The sequence below is a fragment of the Oenanthe melanoleuca genome, chromosome 1A (assembly GCF_029582105.1).
Source record: "Oenanthe melanoleuca isolate GR-GAL-2019-014 chromosome 1A, OMel1.0, whole genome shotgun sequence".
Taxonomy (NCBI): domain Eukaryota; kingdom Metazoa; phylum Chordata; class Aves; order Passeriformes; family Muscicapidae; genus Oenanthe; species Oenanthe melanoleuca.
Window position 1 is genome coordinate 28,019,406 of NC_079334.1, and position 27,510 is coordinate 28,046,915.

The window sequence follows — 27,510 nt, forward strand, 5'->3', positions numbered from 1 at the left end:
CAAAAACCAATAGAATGGTTTTCTCGTCCATGGTTTTATTATTGTCTTTAGCTTTAAGGGGATTTGAGATTTTTGTGAGGTAAATGGCATGTTGCAGGCTACACAGGCATTTCAAGTTAAATAAAAAATTTAAAGCATAATACAGTGCTCATGCATACTCCTGTTGCTTGGGATTGGAAAGGTTACTGAAGATTTCCTTTCCTGTTGCTATGCATTTTATTTTCATTGTTGGGAAGTGTGGATGAAAGCAAAGGTAGCAGCTATTTCAGGAGGCCGCCTGTGAAGCAGGAAAGTGTTTTAGAAACCTTCTTCCATTCTTGTTCTCTCGTGCACAAAAGCAGATGCCAAGTACCACATGCTCCCCTATTTTGTCTGTCGGGTGCTTACGTAGGATTAGTCTCTGCTTTTGTGTAAAGGCTTCCAAGGAAGTCTCAGATGCTGAGCTGAGCTGATTCCTCTGTCACCATCCCCATGTCCATTTTGTCAAAATGCATCTGGGTAGCTGGTGTTAGAAAATAAGTCTGCAGGCAGATTTAAACAGAAAAAAGCTGCTTAAAGATTTATCATATCAGTGGAGGCAACAATGTCTCCCAGCAGCGTTTTCACCCACTCCATGAGTGGACAAAGCAGGATGTGCAGCTGCAGGTTAACTCCCTGAGCACATGGTAGGTGACATCTGACACCCCCTCATCTTCTGCTCTTGCTGGCAGAAAGATAAGATGTGTGACTCCAGAGCAAATGAAGCCATGTCAAACTGAAAGTTTGCTGTCCTTCACCCGGGATAAAAAAGCACAGGGTTGTTTACCAGCGCTGCAGCCAAAATGTGCACTATACACTGGTTTGAATTCTTTAGGCTTCCAGTGATTGATATACATTGAGAAATAAATTTTCACAAATATAAGCAGGTGGTTTACATTGAGTCTTTTCATCTCAGAGCAAATTTGAAACATGGTACTTTTACATTACAGCATGCCAACAGCTGGGATGGATTATTTCAGGCAAGCTTTTGTGTGTCTTGCACTATCACCTACACAGCAGATTGCTTATCTTTGTTCCCATGTTTAGCATCAGTTATAACTTTCTCAATGTCCACGTGCTTTTAAATTCCCTTGAAAACTGGCTGCTGCCACAAAATAACCCCATTTCTTTTATTCTTGTAACATTTAAATGACATAGCATGGCCAAAGCCAATCTATATTGAAAAGAATTTCCATCAGTACACAGCTGAGGCATCAGCCTTCAGCAGAAGAGTCCAGTTAACAACACCTATCTTTCTTGCAATTTATTTCAAATTCAGCTGTCTCAGCCATCCATCCGCTGTCTTTCATCTTTTAGAGAAGTTGACAGAAATGAGATTAGTTGTAAATTGTCTGAGGAGTGAAATTCATCCTGTTCTGACAGTGCAAAAACAAATGGCAATACACCTTGTGGTGGTATGGAGCTCAACACAGCACTCAAGAGTTTCTGCTCTGAGGAGGGTATGATTGTAGATATACCTAGCAGTAGCACTTTGCTGTATTTGTTTAGGTTATACTAAAGCACTAGTGCTTCAAAAAATTTATATATAGAGAGAATAAAAAATATCCTTCAGGCTTTGAAAGATCCCTGTATGTATCAAATCTTTCTAGTAAACCACAACATCCAAGGCTGTAGGAAAATTGAGGTTCAATGTTAATAAAAGGTTGCAGTAGAAGGTAAGCCTTTCAAATTCACTGTTTTTCATGTTAGTACTGGGACCATGTCTGAAAAACCCATCTGGTGGGGTTTTTTTTCTGTTGTTTTGCTAGTTCCTCACCCTGATACTCTCCAGATCTCTCTTGAGGAAAGATAGATTAAAATTCAAGTGAAAAGACCAAGTAGATTATCCTGGAAAAGTTAAGTTTTAACAAATGGTGCTTGTACTATGTGTGATAGATAATTTAGTAAAATATCAGTGTGTCTTTGAAATAACCTTATGGAAGAGCCATTTGCCATAAATTAAGTTAATGAATTGTATGTGCACATTCCTAATTTTTCAAAAATAGTTTCTGTGTTCTACCCATGTGCCACATGATCTGAGAAGGTCATCATATTCTTCAATGTCTGAAGGGAGGGTGTCAAGAGGATGAAGCCAGACTCTTCCTGGTGGTGCCAAGCAATAGGACATGAGGCAATGGGCAGAAACTGATGCACAGGGAATCCCAGCTGAACATGAGAACTTCTTCACTGTGTATGTGACTGGAACAGGCTGCTCAGAAAGGCTGTGGAGTCTCCTTCTGTGGAGATATTCAGAAGCCATTTCAACACAATCATGAGTAATGTGCTCTAGCAGACCCTGGCTGAGCAGGGAGGATGGACTGGATGACTTCCAGTGGTCCCATCCAATCTTACCTGTTCTGTAATGCAATACTTGCATGAATACATCGATTTCTTTGCAAATCTGCATGAAATCTGAAGTACAATATATTAGTCCTGAGCGTCCATTGCAGCAGATATCTCACCTATGCAGTAATTTCTGCCTTAGCTTCTTCAGAGACTAATGCTGACCAGTACTGACAGCATGATCTAAAAGGTGTAACTAAATAGAGATGTGTCAGGTTTAGAAATCCTTGTTTGTCAAAGCAGTAGCACTATATGCTGATCAAATCCTAGATGATCAAAATCAGTTTAATTGCTGTTGTTAAATTTGAATCAGGAAGATAACATAAACAGATACAGAAACCTAGAGACATATTTCTGAAATTTCTTACATGGAACAAACTGTCATCATGGATATAAACCTTAGGTAGATTTTCTGCACTTATTCAATTGAATCCTACTAAATGGAATTAAGAAAAGCCAGCTAAAACAATTATGTATTCCTTCCCTCCTCCTGAGACACTGATAGAAGTGCTCCTGCTAGCTTGCAGCCCTGCTAGTAATATGAAAACATAGCATTTGTTCAGTCTTAAAACTGCAAGACTTCATACTTCTGATTCAATAACTGATGCTATTGCATATTCTTTATTTTGTATGTAGCTATCTATATGTGTATTGGTGTGTTTATGTGTACACATATAATTTATGTATAAAAATTCTAGCTTTTTAAACACAAGTAAGTGTAACTGAGAGTTCCATATTTAACATTTAGAGGTATCCAAGTGCTGCAGAACTTGTAGTGAAAAGCATGGCTTTACATTAAAATCCTGGCTGAAAACAGGATTTTAATGAACATCTGTTGCAGGACTGTAGTAATCTAGAGATACCAATGCTGTGACTTCTTTGAATAGTTCTGCAGAGCATGAGAAGCACTTGCTCATTCCAATTACCAGACTGTTTTTTCCTTGCTTTAATGTCTGCTGAGATTTATAGAATTAAAACCCACTGGCCATACCAGAAGTGATTTTAAAAGGTCTTTGGTTGATGAAAATTGATAATGTTGACAAAAATCTAAAGGTTTATCACATCTTCATGACATTTAAAAAATCTTTTTCAAGAATTGATTAATAAAAATCAGCTCAGAAACCTTTCCAACATCCACTTACTTTTTTCTTTCTGGGGGAGAAATGTACCAAGATTGGTACATGCCTTCTCAGAGGAACTCTTCACTTTCTTCCCACTGCCCTATTTTATTGTGCATCCTACAGAGTGCTGCAACAGCAGCTGAGAACTGCTCAGCCTTTTGGAAGACTGAAGTCAGGGCTGCACGATTTAGGTATTCCCCCTGCCCACCTGGGATTGCACCACATGTAAACTGCTCACTGCCTATGAAATGCTGTGAGCACCAGGGAGGCATAAATTTATAATGTGTGTTTATACATATGAGTGTCTGTAGAATATCTAATGAACAGAGAGAAGAGAGCTTGAGCAGTATATTTTTAACCTCAAAGTTTTCTGTCTAGTATTATTCTTCTTTCTGAGTTTGCAGGGCAATATGAGGATGTTGATGATATACATTAAGGGATTTGTTTCCTGAAGTGTCATTCACAACTGCTGAGGAATATTGAGAAACTAGGAGAGTGGGAAATGCTCATGTGCGTGTATTTGCCCACACATATTTAGGATGTGTGCAGGTCTAGAAGTTAGGAAACAAAATCACAGAATGTTCTGAGTTGGAAGGCATTCACAGGGCTCATGAAGCCCAGTTCTTAAATGGATGGCCCACATGGAGGTCATACCTGTGACCTTGTCATTTTACCACCACACTCTGACAACTGAGCTAATCTCAGGGTCAGATAGGTTATGTCAAGAAGTTCTGGGGGAATCAAGTCAAAAAAAGGTTTGTTGCAATGCAAACAAGCTGCAGCAAGTTCAGATTTGTGAATGCAAAGAGAACATAAAAAGCTGTCTGTAAATATGAAACACACCTTGTGGGGAGAAACCCTGATGATGTGGGGTCAGTTAATCTCTTCTAGTCTTAAATTACTGTATAATTTTGATAGATGGCTGAAGATGTCATGCTGAGAGTTACTGAATATTTGTTTGTTTTTATTCTCATTTTAAGATGATTCACTTCAAACTATTTGAATGCTTAGGGACATTATTTAACTTTTTAATGTTTATTTGCTGTTGTCTCCATTCACTACAGAGGAGTACAAGAATTCCCTGCTGATTTAGTTGAACTTACCTACTTCTTTCCTCCATCAGTGAAGCTGAGTTGTGTATACATGCACTCTCATTTCATACTGTTAGATGCCTTAGAAAAATAAATGCAATACAGTTTTGGAGACTGACCATATGAAGTCCAAATAACTAAAGGAAATTTATTAGTAGGAAATTTATTAGTAGCAAACTTACCACTGTCAAAGGGGAAAGTTTGTAGAGATTTAGTGAAGCATCTCCTGGAGATGATTCATTCTTGAAGAAGATGAGCATATTTCTGCTGCATCAGCTATATAGTTATATAGAAAAGTTTTTTTCTCTTTTCTTGAAAACCAGATAATTGTTTATGTATGATGCTTTATCTCCACAGATGTTCTAATGCCACATTTGCATTTTTGGTCCTTCAGGCAGTTCTGCTAGTTTTCATCTTTCCCTCATCTCAGTTTCAGCAGCTGGTATTATGATATTCAGATATAACTGCTGATCTCAGCTCTACCAGAAAATTCACACTGAAGCTTCTTGCTACGTTTTTGCTTGGATGAAGCTGTTTTTATTTTTCCAAAGCCTAACTGATTCAAGCTGTTACTGAAGTTCTATTAGAAATAAAAGTGGAAAATAGTTAATTCTAAAAGTTTAATAGCTCATTTTGGGGTGCCCATGATTTTACAGATTTTCATAACTAATAGATGACTTAACATTTGACTCCATGTCTTTTACACTTAGAGTCTTTGGATACACACGTACCCTATGTGCTATGACACAATCAAAACTTTGTCAGCTAAGAATGTAATTGCACGATCAGCTTTAGTTTTTATTTTTGATGTCTGCTATGTTCTGCCTTCTGCCTTCAGGCATGATTCCCTGCCCACTTTCCTGAGTCAACACCACAGCTTGAATAGATGTGCCAGTAGAAGATAATTTATTTTATTTTGACAGAAATAGCTCTCACCTGGACCAGCTCTCAGAGCAGCTCACCATTCTTGAATCTAAATTACAAGCCAGCTTTAAAGGGTGAAATTCTAGACTAAACACAAGCATTAAGAGTACATCTCTCTGCCCTGATAATACACACAGCGTTACAGGCTACCAGCTATCAGTTCTACATACTAACTCTGAAGCTGTGTCAACCAAGCAATCAGTGGTTTTTGTTGCAGCTTAAGTACATGGCCTGAATACTCCTGTGTCCAAGTTACTGCCTTGCATGGGTTGCTTCCACTCTGATGTCACCTCCCAGCCATTTCTTTTTATGGCCTCAGGGCCTTGGATACCTTCCCATGGCCATAAATTCAAGGAGGCTGATGTCAGCTTGTGGCTGTGCTGGGGAGGCCCCACCTGTAGCTGGGATCATCCTTCATCTAGGAAAGGGGCATGTGTGGAGAGACCTCTTCTGCACTTCTGGCTGTGCACTCAGCAGGGCCACAGGTGTGTGTCCAGCACAGCTTTGCTCACCAGCTAAGGCAGAACTTCAGGCTTTCAGCTCAAGTAAATCCTCGAGCCATGTCCAGAGATTCAGTGTAACAAAACAGAACTGCTGAAAAATGGTAGGTTATTTTTGTGAAAATTTGTGGCAGAAATGAAAAATAATTTTTAGTAGCATTTTCTTGTTAAGTTTTCAAACTGAGTGAAGTTTATGATATGATATCTCAAAGGACAGAAAATGTGAGAAAATATACTGTTTAGAAAAAAGACAACCTTTCATTGTAAGAAATGCCAGATTTTGGTGAATGTGAATGAAGACTATGCTCTGTTGTTTTGTAGTTGTATCAGACCTCTGTGATTGAAATGCTGAAAATCATTGGAATTGGTGAGGGGTGAGACTTGCAAAGTAGGACCTGTCAGGTCCCATGTGTTTGTGATACCACTTTTTTCTGACGGGTTTTAAAGTTAATTAATATTAAATATTAATTAATATTAATTTATATAATAGGACTTCTTGGCTGTGTTACTTTGTTGTAACCTCTGTACGCCTGCACCCTAGAACTCTTAATTACTACTGATAAATGCCTTGTTGCTTTTATGGTCTTTATACTGCTATTTGTTTATATACTGCACCAATACTTTCTACTGAGACTCCTAATTTACAAGTGTTCTAAAATCTACATGAAATAATCTCTATTAGTGGAATGAACAAGCTGGAACATTAAATTCTCCCCTGACAATACTTAAAATAAAGTGGTTGATAAGGCTGTGTATATATGTGAGATATAAACACAAATAAATATAAGGGAAACTTGTAAAACAACACTGATAGGCCTGTAACTATAACAGTTTTTTCCTTTCTTTTGATATATGAGTGTCTGTGAGATTCTTGTTGATAACATCATGCCTTTATTCTGTCTGGGCTTGAAAATTCTGATATGTGTAAAAGTGTTAGCCTGAGGTGGTTACAAAACAGAAGTGGGGAGCTATTTGTAGCTCAAGCAGAGGCAACTACTTTGCAACCCTCCATATCAGACCTACCTAAACCCTGCTGCCAAAACTGGTCTTGTTTTTTGGGTTTTTTTTAAGGCAAGAAGAAGGGCAGCTTCATTTTTCAGTGACACGTGAGGCCAGCTGGTGATGAGTACATTGGTGGGCACTGAAAGGGAAGAGGGTTTCAGTTTATTCCAGCCCCAGAGCAGCCTGTCTGCTGCAGGGTGTCTTCTCCTGTCCTGCCAGGTGTCTGTGGACACTGAGGTTCTCTTTGGTTTTTTTGCCTTAGGATTGGTTTATGTATAAATGCCTCATTCACATAGCTGTATTGGTAAGGAAAAATAAATCCTGCCCTTCATGCAGATAATTCTAGTAAGAAAAGATTGGTTACAGTTATGCTGGGGATAAAGGCATTAATTTTGTTCCAGAAAATGGCATTGCAATGTAGCAGAATAGGAATTTTTATTGGGAAATGTGTGTCTTTGCTGTTCTGTTTTCTAGTGATCTCATACTGTAATATCTTCTAGTAATGGAAGTTCAAGGGAAACTCCCTCTAAAATACTAGGAGTCTAATCTGTTGATACAGCTTCCAAAAATATTGCAAAATAAGCTGCTTCTTATATATTCCTGCTAAACTCGGGTCCCAATGATAAGAAAATGGTATTGTGTGATATCTCATATAATTAACTGGTTGTAAAAGAATGAAGCAGAAGACTTCAATCTGTCAAAAACTGTCCCCCACATTTTGTAATGAATAATACCTTAATAATCATGATTTTAAAAGTCCCAAAGAATCATTATGAATATTGTTTTAATAACTCTTTTTTTTCTGCTAAACTCTCATAAACTATTCTGAAGCATCTAATAGCACCAAGACAGTTAAAAATAACGATCATGTTATATCTCATGGCTTGCCTCCATGGTCAAATAATTTCATGTCTAAATCACTAAACCTTAATTCCAATCCAAAACATTATTTCAGTACTCAATATTGAGTAGTCAAGTACAGGAACATATGCATATAGGTGCTTTAGTTTTAGCAACATGCAGGAAGTTATGAAGCTCTGCCCCTGTCTTTGGAACAATAGTAGTGAGTGGATCTGCTGTGGAATATGTAGAAATATGTTATAAAAGCCTCGCATATTGAAGCTATTGGTAAGACTTTGATCAATGGACCTGTATTTTTGCCATAAAAAAATTATAATATGAAAGTAAAATGTAATATCTGTTAGAAATAAAAAAGGAAGCAAATACAGCAAATACTTTATTCATTGAAAACCATCCTGTATTATAAAGTAATAACCCAGAAGTAGCTGCTTGACATATTATTATATTTAGATGTGTAAAGGGAGTGTGTTGCTGGATACTTATTAGAAAATGGTTGATATCCATGTACTTGGCATAATAGAAATATTCATGCAGTTCTCTGGGGGTTTTTGTTTGCAATTTCTTGCCTTTAAAATATTTGTTGTTAAAATCAGGCAGTTGGAAAATTTCCACAGTTAGATGAGTTGTAGGTGATCACCTTTTACATTAATGAGGGAATTTGAGCTTCATGTTCCTGTAACTTGCATCTCTGTAGATAGAGAGTCACAGTAGTAAAACTCAAAGGGCTATGTTGCAACAATTCTCACCAGGAGAAGGTGTAGGATTACTTGTATATAATTAGTTTTTCTGTCCTCTCATAACCCATCTGTGTTTTCTGGTTGACTGGCGAGTCCTAATCCTGCATTTGACATTGTCAATTCATATGGAAATAATTGATGTCACACATTTAGCATGACATAACTTATGCAGAGCCTCCACCATGTATTTCACAGACAAAAATTGACAGGTTCCTATCCAGCACGGTCTGCTATCTTGTGTGCAGCCCTCAGCCACAAACTGAGCAGCGATTCTGTGCAGCTATGGCCATAAGAGCAGTAGGGTGAAAGCTGTAGTGTATTAACTTACAGAGCCTTTAGGAGCTCAGATGTCGCTACCCAGCTACATTCTACCTCAGGAGGACTGCAGGTTCTGCTGCTCACTGAGTGTGTTAGGGTGGCACATTCCAAGAGCAATTCTTGTACTCATGGGCTATGTCTAGTGTGCTTGTTTTAATTTGAGATAAAATGTTGCCCTGATATAACCACCAGAATATGATGTAATAGGAGATTCAGGCTGGTTGCCTTCTGGCAACAGCCTGAATGGTTTGGATGCAAGTTCATATTTGTGTTTTGGAAGGGGGTATACCTTTATTTGCCAGCAGGCTGCAGCTGTTGATCCTACATGCCCTGTGACAATGTCAAAGTGGCTGATTTGGGACAAAAAGGCTGCATACATTCATTCTCAGGCAGAGAATACTGTGAGGCAGAAGAAAATTTGTAAGCTGATGAGCAGCAGCCATTCACATTGCTAGAGGGGGAATTCTGTACTTGCCTCTGCAATGTGGAATATCTTTAATGTAAATTGCTGGGCTCCAGGCAAGTTCTTGAGTATACAGAACAGTTGGCATTTCAGTCTGCTACAAAGGTGGCTCTTATTCACAGCATTTGAAATGCAAAACACTGCCACCATCCTGTAGGTACTGTTTGCACTATCACTGTCACTCAGCAGCAGCAGTGAGGACTTATGTAGCTGAATTTTCCTAGGTTGTATGAGAACAAGGAGAGGCCTTGAAATTCTCTCATTACACAGCAAGGAACATACAATAGTACACTGGGGAAAGGAAAAAGAAGGAAAACTTCTGTTACCCCAAACTGGAATTGTTCACTTTCTTCTTTATACTTCATTCCCTGTAAGTGCATCTCCCAAGTACATGAAAGTATTTGTTTTGCAGTTTCCTACTGTATGGAAAATGCATACCCACAGAATGTCCAGAGGTATTCTACTATGAAAGCACATAAAACATTTCTTAATCAGGGGAGGAGAGGGACTGATTTAAAATTTTAGTTTGATATCTGAATGTTTATCAACATCTTCAGAATGCTTGTCACAGCTTAGCAACACCATCTTCAAGTCTTAGTGTGATCCCATGGTAGCTTGTTCTGGGTACAAACAAGCAGAATATCTCCTTTACTGTGGGTATGAAAGGCTCATGTTTTGGCAGAGGAACTGAGAGCCATGACAGTGCACTCAGGGTTAACTGCAACACCAATGCCAGTCAGCACTATCCCACTTGCTCTCACACTTGGAAGTGACTAACACTCTCTTTTCACGTAGATGCTTTCCCTGGAGGCTGGCTGATGAAACCTTTTGGAAAAAGATTTGGAGGACAAGTTAAAAAGTCTCTCAAAAGAAGCCCCAGTATCCTGTTTAGAGTACAGATGTTACCATTGTGGGAAAAGGGACCTTTATCTTCTTCCTGATTGTACCTATGCCAGCATACCTCTGACATCAGTTTAATTTCTCCCCATGAACATTTAATAATAGCACTTTTAATTCTAAAGTAGCTCAGGGTTCTCCACATGAGAAAGATTTGCTGTGCTTCTCCTTTTACAGATAGGGTAGTAAAATTCCAAAGAAGTAAAGTAAATTTTCAAGATTCAGATTCATGATAAAACTGGAAAGACAATGAGGCCAAACCTCGATCCAGCCTCCAGATGAAAGAGCTTCCATGTTTTCCACCTGTATAAAGGTTTGTTTGGATTTTTTTTTTTTTTTTGGTACTTCCCACCATCTAGGGGATTGCACTGTGTGGGAGCTAACTTGTGGTTAGGCAATCCCACAAGTGCACTGGCATTTTTGCTCCCTCTCTGGCCTATGCATAAGTCAGTATGGATAATTTTTGGCTTGCAGGTGGGAGTGTTGTAGCATGTGTCTGCTGTGCAAGCATTGCACATGGTCATGGAGTAAAAAATGGATGGCAAAGATGCAATTCCTGAAGGGAAGAGTGACAGGAATCATCTCTAGAAAGCTCAGGCTCCAGCTGACAGGCCTCCTTTGGACAGTGCCTCTGCTGCACCTCCAGAGATTTGATTTTCCTAAAACATGGCAATACAGACAAAGGCAATGTTGATGTTTATCCCTTTGAAAACCAAATACAGTGGTGAATACTCTCTGGTGAATACAGTGATCATAAGTATTTACTAGACCTTCTGTTTCTAATAGGCATCACTCTTTAAAAGGTCACATTAAAAGGGTAAGCAAAATAATGTAAATACCAAAAGTTAGGCATAGTGGATCATGCCAGCATGCTGAAGTGAGGGAAAGGACTGGAAAAGAATGGGCGCTGACAGCTGGGCACTCAGTGAGGGATTTTGAGGTATTTGAACTTTAAAACTGGCAGAATTGATGGCCAGAATGATTTAACATTTTATCATTAATTTAGGCCATAGAAATTAATTTTTAAAGTATTTTCTAAGAAGAACAAAGGATGAGAAAATGAATCTGTGAATTACCATTTCTATCTATGTTACTGTGAGTCCAGCCTTATGCTCGTGCCACTATCTGGAAGAATTTGCTTTAGTGGAGTTAAGGTTCAGTAGAGAGCAGGTGCAGTGTGTGGGAAGAACATTTATTTAAACTCTGTGGGCTTTTGAAAATAACAGTGAGAGAAGTACCCAGTGAAGCTCTCAGTAGTACTGTGCTGTGCAGTATTCTGCCACATTCAGGGCATCCCTGTTTAGGAGTGAGGAAGCAGAGCCGTACAAACCAGCTGTGTGTGCAAGAGGAGGGCAGGTGGTCTTTGAATGAAATGCATCTGCAAATGTGCCATAGGATAAGAACACATTCCTGCTCCAGCTCAGGAAGGACCTAGTGGCCCATGTGTGAGAAGGAAAGATAAAGGGGGAAAAGAGCAGCCTTTAGTCAGAGAATTGCATTGCATCACAATTTGACAAAAATGCTGAAGATGCAGATTATTTAAGTCTAACACACAAAAACAACCATTTGTTGAGAGGTGGCACTTGCAGATACTGTCAAAATGACAATGGCTCCTACATCAGCTTGTGCGGAAGGACTCTGACCTGTGGGACAGACACCTCCACCCAAGCAGCTGTTTATCCTCCACTATAACTTGCTGCTGTGTGCAATTGCCTGGCCTGCTGTCCGTGGTCACAGCTCCTCCAGGAACTGCCCAGTGCCAGGGCTTTCCCTGCTGGTGCAGTAGCTGGGAGCTGTTGTTTCTGGTATGCACTGCTGAGAGGAGTGCCCAAGCAACAGATCCACAGGCTTGGTTGGAAGGTGTGACTAAATGCAGCTTTGGGGTCTTATGAGACCAGCTGGATTATGTTCTCTTCTCAGAGGCTACATTAGGACACAGCTTTCTTTTAAATTTAGTAGTATGTATGTTGATACTACCTCTAAATATATATTGAATATTCCTGCCTCTTTTTATCTTGAAGAGAAGTTTCACCATTTTGTGGCTAGTCTGCTGGTACAATTTAAATAAGGCTGATATGTAAATAAAACTCCTAAACTTTTGAATAAAGTATGATTTATAATAAGCCTTCTATTACTAAAACATCAAGCAGTTGCAGTGTTTTATGCGTCCCTATTCCAACTGCTTACCCTTTCAATGCTTTGATCAACTACATCTGGCAAGTCTTAAAAAAACCTTGAAAGTTTCTGAGGAAATAAGGGTGTTTCATCCTAGGTGCTGAAAACCACACATTCCTGTTTGGAAATGTGTAATTATTACTTCAGTGAAAACTCCAAGTCCTACAACATTTACCTATTTAAATTTTTACTCACCTTTACCTCCAATGTTCCTCACCCTCTGGCACATGAATTAATGTTCATGTCTGAGCTGAAGGATTGAAAAAACAGTTTCTATTTCTGTTTTTTTTTTTTCCAGCAATCTTTTAACTTCAGATAACCCGTTCAACTTCATAAGAAGAATAGGAAGGGTGGCAAGTCACCATCTGTGTGCAGTATCCAGTGTTAGTTTGATACTTTGAATACTGCATTAGGAAAATAGTGCTTCCTTTAGTAAACCCACTCATTGTTTACTTTGGGATAACTTTGTTAAAACTGGTGTTAGAGTTGAAGAAGAAACACCTGCCAAGAAGGTGAGGCCTGGTATTTCTTTTTATTTCAGAATTCCAGGTCTTTCATTTATGAAGACCGCATTATTTGAAAACACTATCAAAGTCTTCATGTCAGATAATTAACCTCTGTACTGAGTACTAACAGTACTAAGCACTGTTGTGTTGGAACATATGATTCCAATAAAAAAAACAAATGGTGACAGGGAAATATTTTTTTAAAGCTGCAAGGTCCTCTTAGGATAGTTAACTATGTTGATATTTAAGTGTGTTTATATACCCATATGCCTTGGGACTGTTGCTGTCTCCAACTAGAGAAAAAAAGCAGTGTGACTCATGTATGAGCATGAGAAAACTCTACCTAAAAGGTGAAGTCCTGCTACTCCTGCAAGGAAGTTGGCCTGAAGGAACTCCAGATTTATGTGTCTCATAATTAGAGTTGGTCACTCAACAAGTCTGTTTATTTCAGAAAGGAAAAGAAATACATTTCCTCTACTACTTACTGATTATAAAACAGCATTTTACTTGTACTTTTCGGTGGGTTAAAATGTGTTAAGTGTCACTTAAATGCATTCCTCAGCATAGAAAGTCTGAAGATAAATGTCAAGATCAGTCAGAAACTCCACTCAACTCTTAGGAATTTAAGTGCATTGGCATACGCATGCCCTGGAAACAAGTTTTCCCTGAGCATTCAGAAGTATCGTTTGAAGATCCTCTGTGCCAGGATATTGAAGGATTTATCTCACATATGGAATGTGCAGAAAGTGGGGCTGAATTGGTTGCTGTGCTCCACTGCAACTTCCAAATGCAAGCCCTGATTATTTAGTTGGTTTGGCATAATGTTTATACCATTATATTGTGAAAACTTCTAGGTATCAAGGGCTTTCAAGCAGCAGTGCTCAGTTGTGTCCAGGGTACCTTAGGCTACCCGAGTCAAAACCTTACAAGTTAGTCTACCCAAAACTGACAACACAGTACTTCTGGTTTCTTCCTTTCTTTCCCCTTTGGACTTTTGAACCTTTAGGATATGCTGTGCTTTGTGAGGTTTCACTGTAGCCACAGGGTTTAGGTTTGTTTTAAGGGAAGTCGAGATTGCTTGATGGTAACTCCCTCCAAGACGTGGATCGGACCCAAACCAGCGGCGGTCAGCAGGAGGAACTGTCATCCCTCTGTTCAGCCATTCCTCTGGGAAGGAGATGATCGTGTCCCAGCTCCTGCTGTCCCCTCACACATGACAGCCTTGAAAATTAAACAAACGAAGCGACATCTGGCCCAGACCCCGTGGCTACGCACTCCCCCACCTTTGTCCCCTGTCGGGCGTCCTCCCTGGTTGGAAGGAGGGACAGCCCAGCCGCGGCCCCTCGGGACCGTGCGGCGGGGCCGATCCGGTGGGAGCGGGCCGGGAGCAGGAGCGGGGCCGGGCCGGGGCGCAGCGGAGCGGGCGGGGCCGTGCGGGCGGGGCGTGCCCGGCGCTCCTCGCGGCGGCCGCGATCCCGATCCCGATCCCGGTCCCTATCCCGATCTCGGTCCCGGTCCCGCTCAGTCCCGCGGCCGCGGGGCTGGTGCTTGGGCGGCACGGCGCGGGGCAGCGGGCAGGAGCGGCAGCCGCAGCAGCGCCGACACAAGCGCAAGCATGCCGGGCAGCGACACGGCGCTCGCCGTGGACAGGACCTACTCGGACCCCGAGCGGCACCGGCGCCGCAAGATGAGGGTAAGGCGTGAGAGAGAGAGGAGCGGGCGGGCTGGGGCTGCCCGCGGGATTTGGGTGCCGAGCTCTGCCAGACAGGCAGCCGCCAACCTGCGGCACGTTCCCTGTCAGGTCTCCACGTTTGCTAAGCTGACGATCTAAAGGGGTTTTTTTCCTCCGTGATTCTTTCATGTTCATGCTCTGAATGCTTTTTGGTATAGGAAAATGAAATGAAACTGGATATTGACTTCATAAAAACCGATATTCGAGGTATCCCCTCAATCGAAACTACAGGGATACAAGTGTAATAGAGAACTTACTCACCAGAGTCAACAGCGCCGATGATTTAATGCTGTGACTCTATCTCGATCATAGTGGTGAGCACAAGGGTTTCGTTCTGTTTCTCAAGGTTTGTTTATTAAACTCTGGAGCAGGTGATTGTATCTGGCAGCAGAGAACTATTATGGTTCCTTTTATGTAGTTAAAAGAGGGCTGTGGCAGGAATGGAACTTGACAGAAAAAGTGCACCTGTGTGTTCTAGGGATAAAGTAAGAATATGCCATATATCCATGATGAATGGCTTTATGGAATAGTTTTTCTTACAGTTTCCTAGCAAGTTCATCTTTCTTTATGTTTTGGTCATATGATATATGTAAACATAAACATGTATGGGCAAAGCTTGCGATCCTTTCATGTATTTAGTGGCTTTAGTGGTAAGTATACTGTTGATGAAGACACTTGGCTTTTTAGTTTAAAATTCTTACTTAAATGCTCAGCTTAAACACATGTAAAAAAGTGGCCCTTTCTTCCCATGCAGTGCAGGAAAAGAAAAATGAGGTTGCTTTAGCTGACTTGGGATATTGACAGAAATTCTGTTTTCTGTGCTGAGATCTTGGGTCTGACAACAAATGAACTTTATAGTTTGAAGTGTAAGGATCAGCTATTTGTGAGGGAAGATCTTTCCTCAGTGGTGACTGGGGTAAAGGTTTTGAGTTGGGGGGTTTTATTTTCCTGTACTGAACATTAGCAGTATTCTTCATCCCTCCAGCCCATTAATTAAGAGTGATGAAAAGGACATGGCGTGATTCAGATTGCTTCAGAATAATGAAATGCTTTAAAAATAGGTAACCCTATACACTGTGGCATTACTACTGGAATGTACAATGCTCTTCTCACTGTAAGGTGGACACACATGCTAGTCATATTGGAGTTAACAATCTTATGCATTTCTTTTGTTCTTCTCTGTTGAAAGTTGAACTGATTAGTTTCTCCTTCATTGATCTTGCTGTAAGAATAGTGTGCTATCTACCTAAGTGTGGCCATGGAGAAAAGTTGCATATCTTCATAATTTTTTTTTGCCATATTTAAGGGTTAAACTCTAATCCGCAGTCTAGTTGGTTTGCTTAAAAGTATAAAGCATCATGACTAATGCTGTATTGCTTATTGTACTTAGGTATTGACTTTTTACAAAAAATAAATCTCATGTTTAAGGCAATTTTATAAAAGGATTGGTCTTCTGTCTGATTCTGGATTTCTTTTAATCAGAATTAGCGTCATCTTCCCTTCCTGTGACCATGAGGAATGGAAATGCAACTCTGTACATGTTTAGAGTTGTATGTCATTGTGATGCTCCAGGGTTTGGGCTTTACAAGTTGTGTCAGATATCACAGAACTTATAATATAATTTCTAGGTATGGTAGCAGCATGTTGTATGTTCTAGATGATGGTAAGACCTTGTATTAAATCTGTCTGTGCTTAGTCCAGACAGATTGGTGTTTTCCTGGGTAAATTGCCTGGATAACTTCAGCATATCTCTTTCTGCCTTAGCTGTAGGAGTGGAAATGGTCACACACTAGAGCAGCAAGAACTAGTGGTATTATGTAGAAAAAAGCAAGAAATTAGAATGCTGTTTTCTATTCAGAGACTGAATAAAAATCATCAGAGCAGCTGAAGTTAAAGCTGCCATTCCCAAACATGGATGTAGAAGAACAATGCAGAGCATGAACACAACAATACAGAGCTGGTGGGGGGGTTCTCAAGAGCCTGAGCATACTAGGAGGACTTGCTGTGTGAAGAATGCCTTGGAGCTGGATTTGGTAGCAGAATAGGACGTGTTGTAAGTAAGGTGAGATCCATTTAATAAAGTCTGGGGAAAAGAGAGATGTCAAAGTAGAAGCTGGATCTCCTAGTCTGTATAAAATACGCTATTCAATCCAATTTTTAGGTGAGTGGGTTTTAAAGGAATTCTCCAGCCTATAGGTTACTACATGTGTCTTTTAAGCCCGGCTAAGGACTTTCTTTATGAGACAGTGACACCTTTTCTCTGAACAGGTAAAATGACAGTTCTAAAAGTACTACTGTATGTACTGGAGGAAGGCATCATTAAATTCATTTTGCAGAAGTGCTAGAACAATTTACTGTGAATATAGCCTTTGGAGTTTGTAAGTGGTAGAGTCTGAGGGGATTTAAACTGTTTTGCTGCAGCGAAAAAGCTTCTTCAGTGTATAGCAACAGGTCTGTTCAATACCTTCTCCTTTGACGCCATTTGAAGTATAAGATATTGTGTGTTCTGCTAATAACTCTCCACATGTCACCTTTTGTGTCAAGTTCCTAGTGATTGAAAGAGAGAAAATACTTTATTGAAGTACAGTTAGGTCATTCTTAACTTAGGAGAGTCACTGCTGTTGCTGAAGGCCAAATATTTTGAGGGAGAGGCTGTTGTATCTTTGTGGATGTTCTCTTCCTTGGATGAATCACAAAAATGTCTAGCTATGCTGTGTATGGCAGTACTCAGTGGGGCATAAAATCACTATTACTTGATGTGTAATGGAATTAGTGCCTTACAGTTCTGCTTTTATGTGGTGAGTATAGATTTATAGCCGTGTGGTTGCCTTAGTTCTGGAAAATCATCCATTTAATCTCCAGATTTAAGAAGGGTGCCTTTCCAGGAGACTTTACCTGCCTCTCCTTACCAGCAGTACCTGGTCAGGATAATCTGGATTACTGCAGGTTGCTCCAGTGATGCTGGTGGAATCTGTGGACACTGCAGGCTTGTAAAATGTTTCCAGTCCTCTCTGCTAATGCCAGTTACTGCAGCTTCACTGTGCATACATCCACTACTAGCTGATTCCTGCAACACTTCAACTGCAAATCTTTGAAAAACATTAAAAATCAGGATGTAAGATATGAAGCAGAACAAGATTTGGGAACAGGAGTTGCAATTTTATTTGTCATGAACAAAGTACTGCTCTTGCTGGAATGTAGTTTGTGGGATAGAGTAAAAAATGTTATAGTGCTTTCTTCAGGGACTTGATTTTGCAGTAAGCATTGTGGAAGATAGGGTGTTCAGATTCTGGCTACACTGTATTTCTTGCTCAGTAAATCCATGCAGAGGTCTATGCAATTGCAGTAGTTAATATTCCTTGTGCTCAAACTAGCCTGGCTATGCTAACTCATGCCTCACAGTGTAGACTTTTGCTTCAAGAGCACTGTGTCAGGACTGCCTTCCAAGGCTCTGTAAGGGTCAATTAAAGCTATCCTTTTTTTTAAACTGCTGATCTGGACATTGCTCTTCACTCTTGATGTCTTACCCCTTACTGAACAAGAATCCTCCACATTTCATAAGGATTATAAATTTATATGTATGGCTTTTGCGGAGAAAAATCCTTTTCCAGTAAAATTAAAACACTAATTCTTTTACTGCATCCCATCAGAAGTCTGTGTAGAAGTCTGCTTGGTTTTAACAAGTACCAGATGCATTAGAGAGAGACACAGAAAGTCGCAGTTGATTTCTTGCACATTGGAGCCTTTCCAGAACTTTCTCTTTATTTGTGGAAAACATACTTAAAATTGTAAGATTTCTTCCTCTATGTAAAACAGATAAACACAAAAACCTTACCTGGAACAGGTGTGGTTTATTTACTAATGAATAATGAAGCTTAATTTCAGTCTTGTCCTTTCAGCCTTAGTGAGACTAGCAGCAGAATCAGTGGATTTTTTTGGATGATTTAATTCTTATGTGATCACATATATAAAAGGCTTACCCTGTTTAAAAAAACAACAAACAAACAGAAATTCACTTGTTTCTACTGATGAAAAAACATTCTATGGAATGTCTCTTCTCATTTTCTGTGTCTCTCTTATGATCCCTCCCATTCATCTTGTCTATAGACAAGGCAGACTTTAATAATCCCTCCTCATATGTGTGTCTTTCTAAGCCTCTAATCACTTTCATCATCTGTCCTCGAATTCCCTTTATTTCTTAAAATCTTCAGTAGGTTTTGAGGAAATTACATAAAGGAACCTAAATGGTTTAAAAATAAACAAACAAAACCTCCAAACAGAATACCCCACCAAAGCAAACAAAGCAAACAAATCAAACAACAAAACCCCACCAAGTCTAACCAAAACAAAAAAAAAAACACCCCACCCACAGTTTTAGAGACGGGAGATTTAATCTCCTGGTGTTCTTTTAAATACAAAGATGGCTGTGGAAGACATGCCTTTTCTGGGCTCTTGCAACCTGTAACCAAACCTCCCAAAATTTTGTGCTCTAAGACCTTACACACACTTTCCCCCACAGTTCCCTCAGGTTTGGACATAAGACAAAAATAATTTGATGAGACAATTTTGCTAGGACCTCCAAGCTTTGGTTTCAAATTCATGGTGTACTTAGAAATGTGTGAAACCAGTCAAAGGGTAGCCTGCATGATCCAGGAGTACTGGAAAAAAGAGAGAGAAGCTATAATTATAATATGAACCCAAAATGACTGATTAGTTTTTTAGAACTGAAGAAAAACCTGGTTTATTTATTTAAGACAGTAAACTATTGATTATTTTTCCATTTAGAGCTGTTTAAAAAACTTCTTACTTTTTTATTCCCTAATGCCAGGAAGGAAATTTCCAAACTTGGTATCTTTTTTTTTTTTTTTTTTGAATTTTGGGATTAAGTACACTTAAAAGCTAAAGGGCAGTGTTAGGTCAGATGAAACAAAAGGGGAGGTTGTTTCTGTACAGTTTAGTTTAGCATTACTGTGCTCCCCTGATCCTACAAGGTGAACCTGTTTGGTAGACTTATAGGCTATAAAGGTTGTGTTCTCACCCAATTCATCTTTTCCCTCACCGAAGAAGACAGTTTTAAACAGTAAGTAGAAGGGGGATGCATATTCTTTTTAAGGTTTAAACTGATTTTAAGTTTGGAATCTTTATACTTAGACCTTTCACAATTTTTGATTTTCACCAGGAAAATTCACGTCTCTGAAGATTGTAGTCTTCTTTCCTTTGCTGTGCTGTTGATCCATCCTCATTGCAGTGGATAGTATTGCTAACAGGACTGGGGAATTCTTACCACCTTTTAAATGTTAGGTATATGTATTAAAAAAAGTCACTGGGGGAAAATTGCCAGCCTTCTTATTTGCTTTCCTTTTGAAGGACGTGTAATTGTTCTGTCAGGTTGCCAGCAGTGATGCTGGGGATTGGCAAGAGCTCTAGATCCCTGCCTTGCTTATTGTCATCATCTCCATAGGTAAGGCTTTCACTAGGCACCACCAGTCACAAGGTCTACACAGAGGCTGAGCCTCCAAGGTTTTGGTGGATTTGACATCTAATCTTGTCCAAGCTAAAAAGATTCCCTGCACATTGCCCCATTTTGCATTAACAAGTGTGCAGCTTTCATCTTCACCCCCACAGTAAGTATGATTTTGGGAAAGACTTGTGTGGGAGATGAATTTCTATGTAGTGCTGGGGAATGGTGGAACATAATTCTCCCTTTTCACTTATGTATCCAGGTGCAGAAACATCACAAAAGAGCATTGCAGTATTTACTACAGAAAGTTTTCTGTTCTTCCTGTAGTGTGAAAGAGGGAGGATTGATATGCAAAACTGAAAATTAACCTGCTGATCTAAAGCCTTCACATATGGAACCAAGTATGTACTAGAATGTCTTGAAGCTTACCAGACACTCAGCAAGTGAGAACTCCTCTAAAGCTTTTTTTAATATCATCATACATAATCTGAGCTTTAATTTAGGGAGAAGGGGGAGAGTGGAGGGATTTCTCTACCAGGTGAAGTATAAAGAATACCTATAAATTGTGAACCATGATACTGTTACTGTAGAAAGCTGAAATGAGGCTTTTTGCTTTCAAAAAAATTCAGAAAAGCTTAATATTGAGAGCTTGCTCACTTCATTATTATTCTGTTTAGGGATTGCAACTGGATAAAATTCCAGTGGCGGAAGTTTTGGAAACCACTGGTAGCAATATTTTCTTACTTACCTCTGTATTAGACAGTGTATTTCAAGGGACCTTTGATATAAAGTATTTAGCATCAATTCTTGATAATTCTCAGTTAACCTTTACTATAGTAGGCATTTTTTCCTTGGCTTTTCCTATTTGTGTAGAGTTTAAGGAGCCATTGCCTTCCTTTGTAAATATTTGTTTCAGTAGCTCTGGATGAAGAAGTTATACTGGGGATGCGAAGAATTGACACTGTGCTATTGAATTAAAATGAAAATGTGATTCAGGTAGTGCTGAATTAATTGGAAACTTTTGTTTAACATCAGGGGCCTATGAAACCAATCTATGAGGAATTACAACAGACTTATGGAAACTTCTCTATATATTAAGTGTTCTTTACAGGATGGGAGATGCTGCTTCCAGTTGATATTACAGTCTCCTTTAGTTTAAACCAGGATGGTGTCGGTGGGTTTTTAACTTTGTTTTTGCTTTGTAAATAAATGGTTTTGTAGTGGATTTGGCTAAAAATGTACGGAAACCTGTTTAGTTTCTTAGCAAAGATTGTGATAAGAGCAGCCACTGTGTGTACATCTAAGGACTGCAGCAATTAAATACTCAATTTTTTTTTTTTTTTTTTGGTCATATCTACATCGTGATTTTTTTCTTTTTATTGAAGTTAGTAGAAGTATGGCTTACAAAAAGGCTACAACATGATTGGCTTCTCAAGCACTAAGTAAGATTTTTCTTTTTAATTGACTTGCTCTTCCAGTTTAAAGCAAGCTTTTTCAGTTGAAGATGAAGCATTATGATGAAAGTCAGTGTTTTAAAGATGGGGAAGACGGCAATGCTCTGGAGTTAGTCTATGTATACAAGAGGTGTTAATTTATAAGGTAAAAAAAAACATTAAGTAGAGCTAGTAGAAATTTAAGACTTCCATTCTTAAATAAAAAAACCAAACCTGATATTGCCTACTGCCACCTAAAAAAGCAAGTAACACAGTTCACAGGAAATGGGAGGAGTCAGGGTTTTGGGGTCTTGGGATTATTAAATCTAAGGGAATTTCTAAGTAGGCTTTAACTGCTAGACTACAAGAACTGCTGTTACAAGAAGAGAAACCTTGTTAGGGTAAGTTGATGTAGCAGGTTTCTCTGGTTTTACAGCATTCACTCCCTTTATTCCAAGTTATTCCAGTGCATGTAATACAGGAATTAGAATTCAGCTAGTGCTTATTGTTCAAATGCAAAATTATATAAATATGCAGAAAATATGCTGCTTTATACCAGCATGTCTGTACAGGTGAGTGATGTGCAAAGATCAAACTGACAGACCAAGTACAACTGACTCCCAACATATTTCTAATTCAGGGCAGTACAGCTTAGTGGCATACTGTACTTTAAGTGTGCCGATGACATGCTAAGATTTACTGCTTCACCCTCACTTCCTAGGAAATTAATTCATATGAAATGGGAGCTGGCTGTGGGACTCCAGTGGCCATTGACTACGCTTTGGATTATTATAGACGAGAAGCTTTGATTGAAGATTGCAAGGACAGGTGGAAGCTTTGGAACCTACTAGGGTCAAACCCAGTTCTAGTCTGAAAGAGACATTTAGTGTTAGAAGAATTAAATGAAGAGATCTTGTTGGTAAGAGTTGCCTAGGTCAGGTGTGAGGACCTTTCTTACCTAAGGAAGACCAAAGAAGACTTGACTCTTCCCTCATTCACAGCTGCTTCTCCAGGCTGCAGCACTGCAGGGTGCCACCTTCACCCTGACAGCTTTTCTCCAGCTGCTCAGAGCTGACTTGTACTGAGTGCATTAGGGGCACCCAGCCTGGGGCTCCTCTACCCTCCCTGTGGTCATGCTGTGTTACAGACCCTGCACGGGGGCTGCTGGGCAGGGGAAGTGTGGGTGTGACTGGGCAGCTCTCAGCAGCTTTGGACATGTTCAGGGCAATAGCAAGGAATGGAGAAGATAGCAGGGAAACATGATAAAGTGAGGAATAGAGGTGGAATTCCATGTGCTTAGCCTAAAATGGATGCCCAGAATAGAGCCCCCTCCAAAGGCCAGGTGTAATTTTCTTTCTCCCCTTCTTTAGCCCACACAAGATGACTTGAAAACAAAGTATTTGATATTACTCCAGCTACTGATTTGATATCAATTTGATATTCATTTCAGTATTTGATATTACTCCAGCTGCTGATACATATGCATAATATGGGATTGTGTGGCTCTTACTATGTTAGGAATCTTTGTTTTACTAGAGGTTTTGGCAGGACTAACGTAATTCTGTGACATGGTTGCCTCTGATATGTTTTGCTAGACCAGCAAAGTGTGTCTTCACTTTATCAGGTTTCTAATTTATTTCTTCTCTCATCCCTGCCATGTCCAGGGATTCCCCTCTCCTGCCATACCTTAAGGAAGAAATCTGGCTACATCTTGTCACCTGTATTCAGTCCTTTTTTGGAGCAAATTGCAAAGTTTCACCTTGATGAGAAAAAGAATTACAGCCTTCTCCTAAAATAAGAGTTAAAGGGATATTTCTTAGTTGTCTCTTCTAAAGCCAAATAGGAAATGTCAGCAGGCTGATGCCAGCTGCCAGGCTTCTGGTCTGCTAAAATGGGTCCACAGAAGGCTTACAGTGAGTTTGCCACATGCTTGTGTTGTTGTCCTGTTGATCAGCTTTTTGTGCAGGTCTCTACAGTGGAACCCTTTCTTCACATGTGAATTGATGTAGTGGGTGACTGAGGGCCCTGTGGTACACAGCATCATCACAAGCAGGTATTGCTGGTTCTGGTGAAGGACTATGATCTGTACAAGAGTTAGGCTCCTCCTCTGATGTGAAAGTGGTGTGGATTTAGCAGGCTTTTGTACCAGAGGCATAGGCAGGCTGGTGATGAGAAAGCCAAAACATCTATAAACAAGACCTGATGAAGATTTAAGAAGAAGGTAGTAATGAAGACAGTGAAAAGTTTGATGATCAGTGAGAGCTTCTCCTCTGGTTGCCAATAGTTATGTGAAGAAATTCTGACACTGTCCTTGTTGGCTCTTGCATGTTTTGTTCCTATAAACTGTATGGATGTGGTTATGAGTAATTTGTCCTGAGAAGAACCAAGGAGCATTACTGCCTGTAAGAGCTTGACGCTTATTAGTACTCATAAAAGGAAGTGTGCCATTGTCAGGTTATTCCTTTGTGTCTTTCTGGTGTTAGCTCCTATGGTAGCCTCTCTCTAGTGCAAAGAGAGATCCTATTGAGCAAATCTTCTGTTGCTGATACTTAAAAAACTGGTTTCAATGCTTTTCTACCTGAGGGACATCATTGTGTCTTGCAGCATAAATTTGATGTAGAAAAATGTTCACCCATGGTTTTTATGAGCTTTTATTTTGCCTCAAAGGAACTCTATTTCTCTTTTTTCACTAAGTAACTGGAAGGGCCTGAATAGCAGCTGAGTTCAGGAGGATGAATAAGACATGACCTAACAAAGCTCAATCTGAAAGTGATAGAGGGAAGTCTCTGGTGACCTTCATAAAACTTGGTATCAAGCTTTGGTTTGTGTTTGTTGATGCCAGAAGCTATGATGTTTTTGGGGGGTTGGGAAGCTGGGCTTTGAGTGCAAGAGCTTAGAAATTTCTTCTTTAAAAAGATGTTTTGACCTATGTTGCCCCTTTTCATGCATACTTTAGGTGAAATTTCTTGGTTTTTAGTGACTATGTATATTACAGTATAGCCTATGTGCAAACTGCTCTATATTGCAAGAGAAATTCTTCAAAATTAAATATACACCTACTTGTGTTTTGGAACAAAGAGCCCAGGCATTGATAGAGATACTCTTTTTTGGACTTGAGAGTGTCAGCTAGAATAATCTTTGTGTGTACTGTGCCATTATGCAGTGTGGCACTTAATGTCAGAGAAAGATAAATTCAGTGATTTCCTTGAAGAGAATCTGTGTTTCAAAATTAAGTCTAGAGCAGTGGTGACAACTCTAGCCTAAGGCTCTGGTGACATGGGCTCAGGCAGCTGTGACAGCTCTCAGCCCTTGTGTAATGGTGGCAGTCATTTAACCTCTCTGAACAGAGCGTGGTTTCTCCAACATGCACAGGGGAGAGGATAAATACTGTGAAGGATACATATTTCAGAATCATTAGCCATCCAAGGGGATGCTTCAAGGAAAAAACCACCTCTTACTATTTTCGGGCTTCTAAAAACATACAGTGGATGCACGTTCCTGCTTTCTACATCAGGCAGCTTTTAAGACTATCTGCCATGGATGCTTCTTCCCTCCAAATTGTGTAAGTCTTGTGTAACTGTTTGAAATTTTCTCTTAAGGCAGTTGTGCTTCCTTTGTAGTTGAGAGTGGGAAAGCAGTGATCTGTCTGATCTCTGTTGATTTTGAAGAAGCTCATACTGCATCACTTAAAGCTGTACACCTGGAGCTGGATGAGACTAAATCTAGTGTAAATAGTGTGACAGTGAATATTGCAAACACTGTATAAAAGATGCAAGTTTCACTATTTTTCATGCATTATAGAACTAGATGTATGTACTGAACATCTAGACATCTGTGCCAAATTGCTCTTGAGTGGGACTTAAAGTTCTTTCTATTAGGCAGGAAAGCGAAAGAATTTTCTGGCTCTCCCTCTTACATAGTGCATTCTTAATATTACTGATTCTTCATTTCACTTATGCATAGTTGTTTTAGGAAAACTTAATAAAACCCAGCACTGTCTTTTTGCCAGCTTTGCCATTATGCAAAAAAATCATTGGTCTCTGATTGTTCAGAAATTTGGCAGTACAGGATGTTACCTTTCCTTTCCCATTGCTTTTTTATATATAAAGGAAGAAAAGTGAAAAAATACTGATATGTGACCTGGAAAAAAGGGGAGGACTCTTAAATTTACCTTATTGTTACTGCATGGATGTCTTATTTTAGAAAAATAAAAGCCTATGATTATTTTGTAGACTCCCTGATAAGATGGCTTTAAAATGTCTCTGTTGTGGTTTAACCCCAGGCTGCCACCAAGCCACAGGCAGCAGCTTGTTCACTCCCCCTCCAGTGGGACTGGGGAGAGAACTGGAAGGGTAGAAGCTGGAAAACTCTCTCAAGTGGGTTGAGATAAGAACAGTTCAATAGGGGAAGCAAAAGCTGCACACAGGCAAAGCAAAACAAGGAATTGATTCATTTCTTCCCATGACAGACAGGTGTTCAACAATCTTCAGGAGAGCAGAGCCCCACCAGTTACTTGGGAAGACAAATGCCATCACTCTGACTCCCCTCTTCTTCTTTCTTCCTCCCTTTATATGGTGAGCATGATGCCATGTGGAATGGAATATCCCTGTGGTCAGTTGGGTACAGCTGTCCTTGCTGTGTCTCCTTCCAGCTTCTCGTTCAACTCCAGCCTGATTGCCAGTACAAAAAGCAGAAAAGGCCTTGGCTCTGTGTAAGCCCTGCTCAGCAATAAACATCTCTATATTATCAACTCTGTGTTCAGCACAAATCCAAAACATGCCAGCCAACTGTGAAGAAAATTAACTCTACCCCAGCCAAAACCAGTGCAGTCATGTAGTTAAATTCACTTTATTTATATCCCTTGCACATTGCAATAAGTGCCTTAATTTCTGTTTTTAAGAGAAAATTTTTCTCTCTGATTTCATCCAGTATAATTTGCTAATTTTAGAGCTGTGAACTCCTCACAGTTTAGTGAGACAAAATTTTAATAGCTATGTCTGAATCCTTATTTAAAATTTATCGTGATGTGTTTCTATGTAGGGCCAAATATGTTGGTTATGATGTGGCTGTTTTTGTGACTAACAGTCTGATGGACTGATAAATACATATTTTAGTGAAGGAAGGGTTAGTGAATTGGAAATGGAAATAAATTCTCCTTCCAGTATGATTTTGATCAGTCTCATGTCATAATATACCATACCATTGTATCAGTGTGGTTTAAGGTTGCAGAGCAGCTTGGAAATATTTTATTTGAACTGAGCTTCTGAAATTGCAATGTAAGGAGCAGTGAATTTTCCATATATTTTACTAGCCAACACATGAAGCAATGTCTTTAATTACTGTAGTAATCACTCTTTGCTAAATTTGGGGAAGCTTTGATTTTAGAGTGTAATGCCTTGTACCATTCACTGCTGTTATTAACATGTTATCAAGATCCAGTTCTGACACTTGTGATAAACCTGCATCATTCTCTTAAATGTTTTTTCTACCTGGAACAGACAGGTCTATCTGTTGTCATTATCTTCAACAGCAGTAAAATTTAGGAGACTGTCATGTTAACAAAGGTACAAAGTGTTGTCCCCTCAACAGCTCATTTCCAAATGCAAATGCCCCTTGGCATCCTCACAACAGATGTGCATGTGTTTTTTTGAATGGTGAATGCTCAGAAGTATTCATTAGGCTAACACTATGCTCAGCTTTCTTCTATCAACACTACAAGCACCATAGACAATTCAATTTATGAGACTTCTGGCTAAAATCATAGTGTTACGTGTAAGAGTAGTGGCATTTAGCCACTGAAATACTAATGTTGTGAATAAAAATAATTAGCACATGTTACTAGTGTAATTTATACTGGCAAATAAATCCCAAAACAGGATATGTCCTGAGCCTGTAACAATGTGGTAGCTCACAGATGAACAATTATTA

The 27,510-nt window shown here is 39.6% G+C and overlaps 1 protein-coding gene across 3 annotated transcripts in view; it reads left to right on the forward strand.

Moving 5' to 3' along the window:
* Positions 1-27,510, forward strand: part of TMCC3 (transmembrane and coiled-coil domain family 3) — a 132,047-nt gene that overhangs the window by 72,369 nt on the left and 32,168 nt on the right. The window contains exon 1 of one of the 3 annotated variants that reach the window (XM_056510136.1): positions 14,382-14,649. The exons of the other annotated variants lie outside the window; for them this stretch is intronic. Coding sequence (XP_056366111.1) covers positions 14,572-14,649 — 78 coding nt within the window. The 5' untranslated portion in view covers positions 14,382-14,571. Of the gene's footprint in view, positions 1-14,381; positions 14,650-27,510 lie in introns of those variants that run through there. 3 annotated transcript variants of the gene reach the window in all.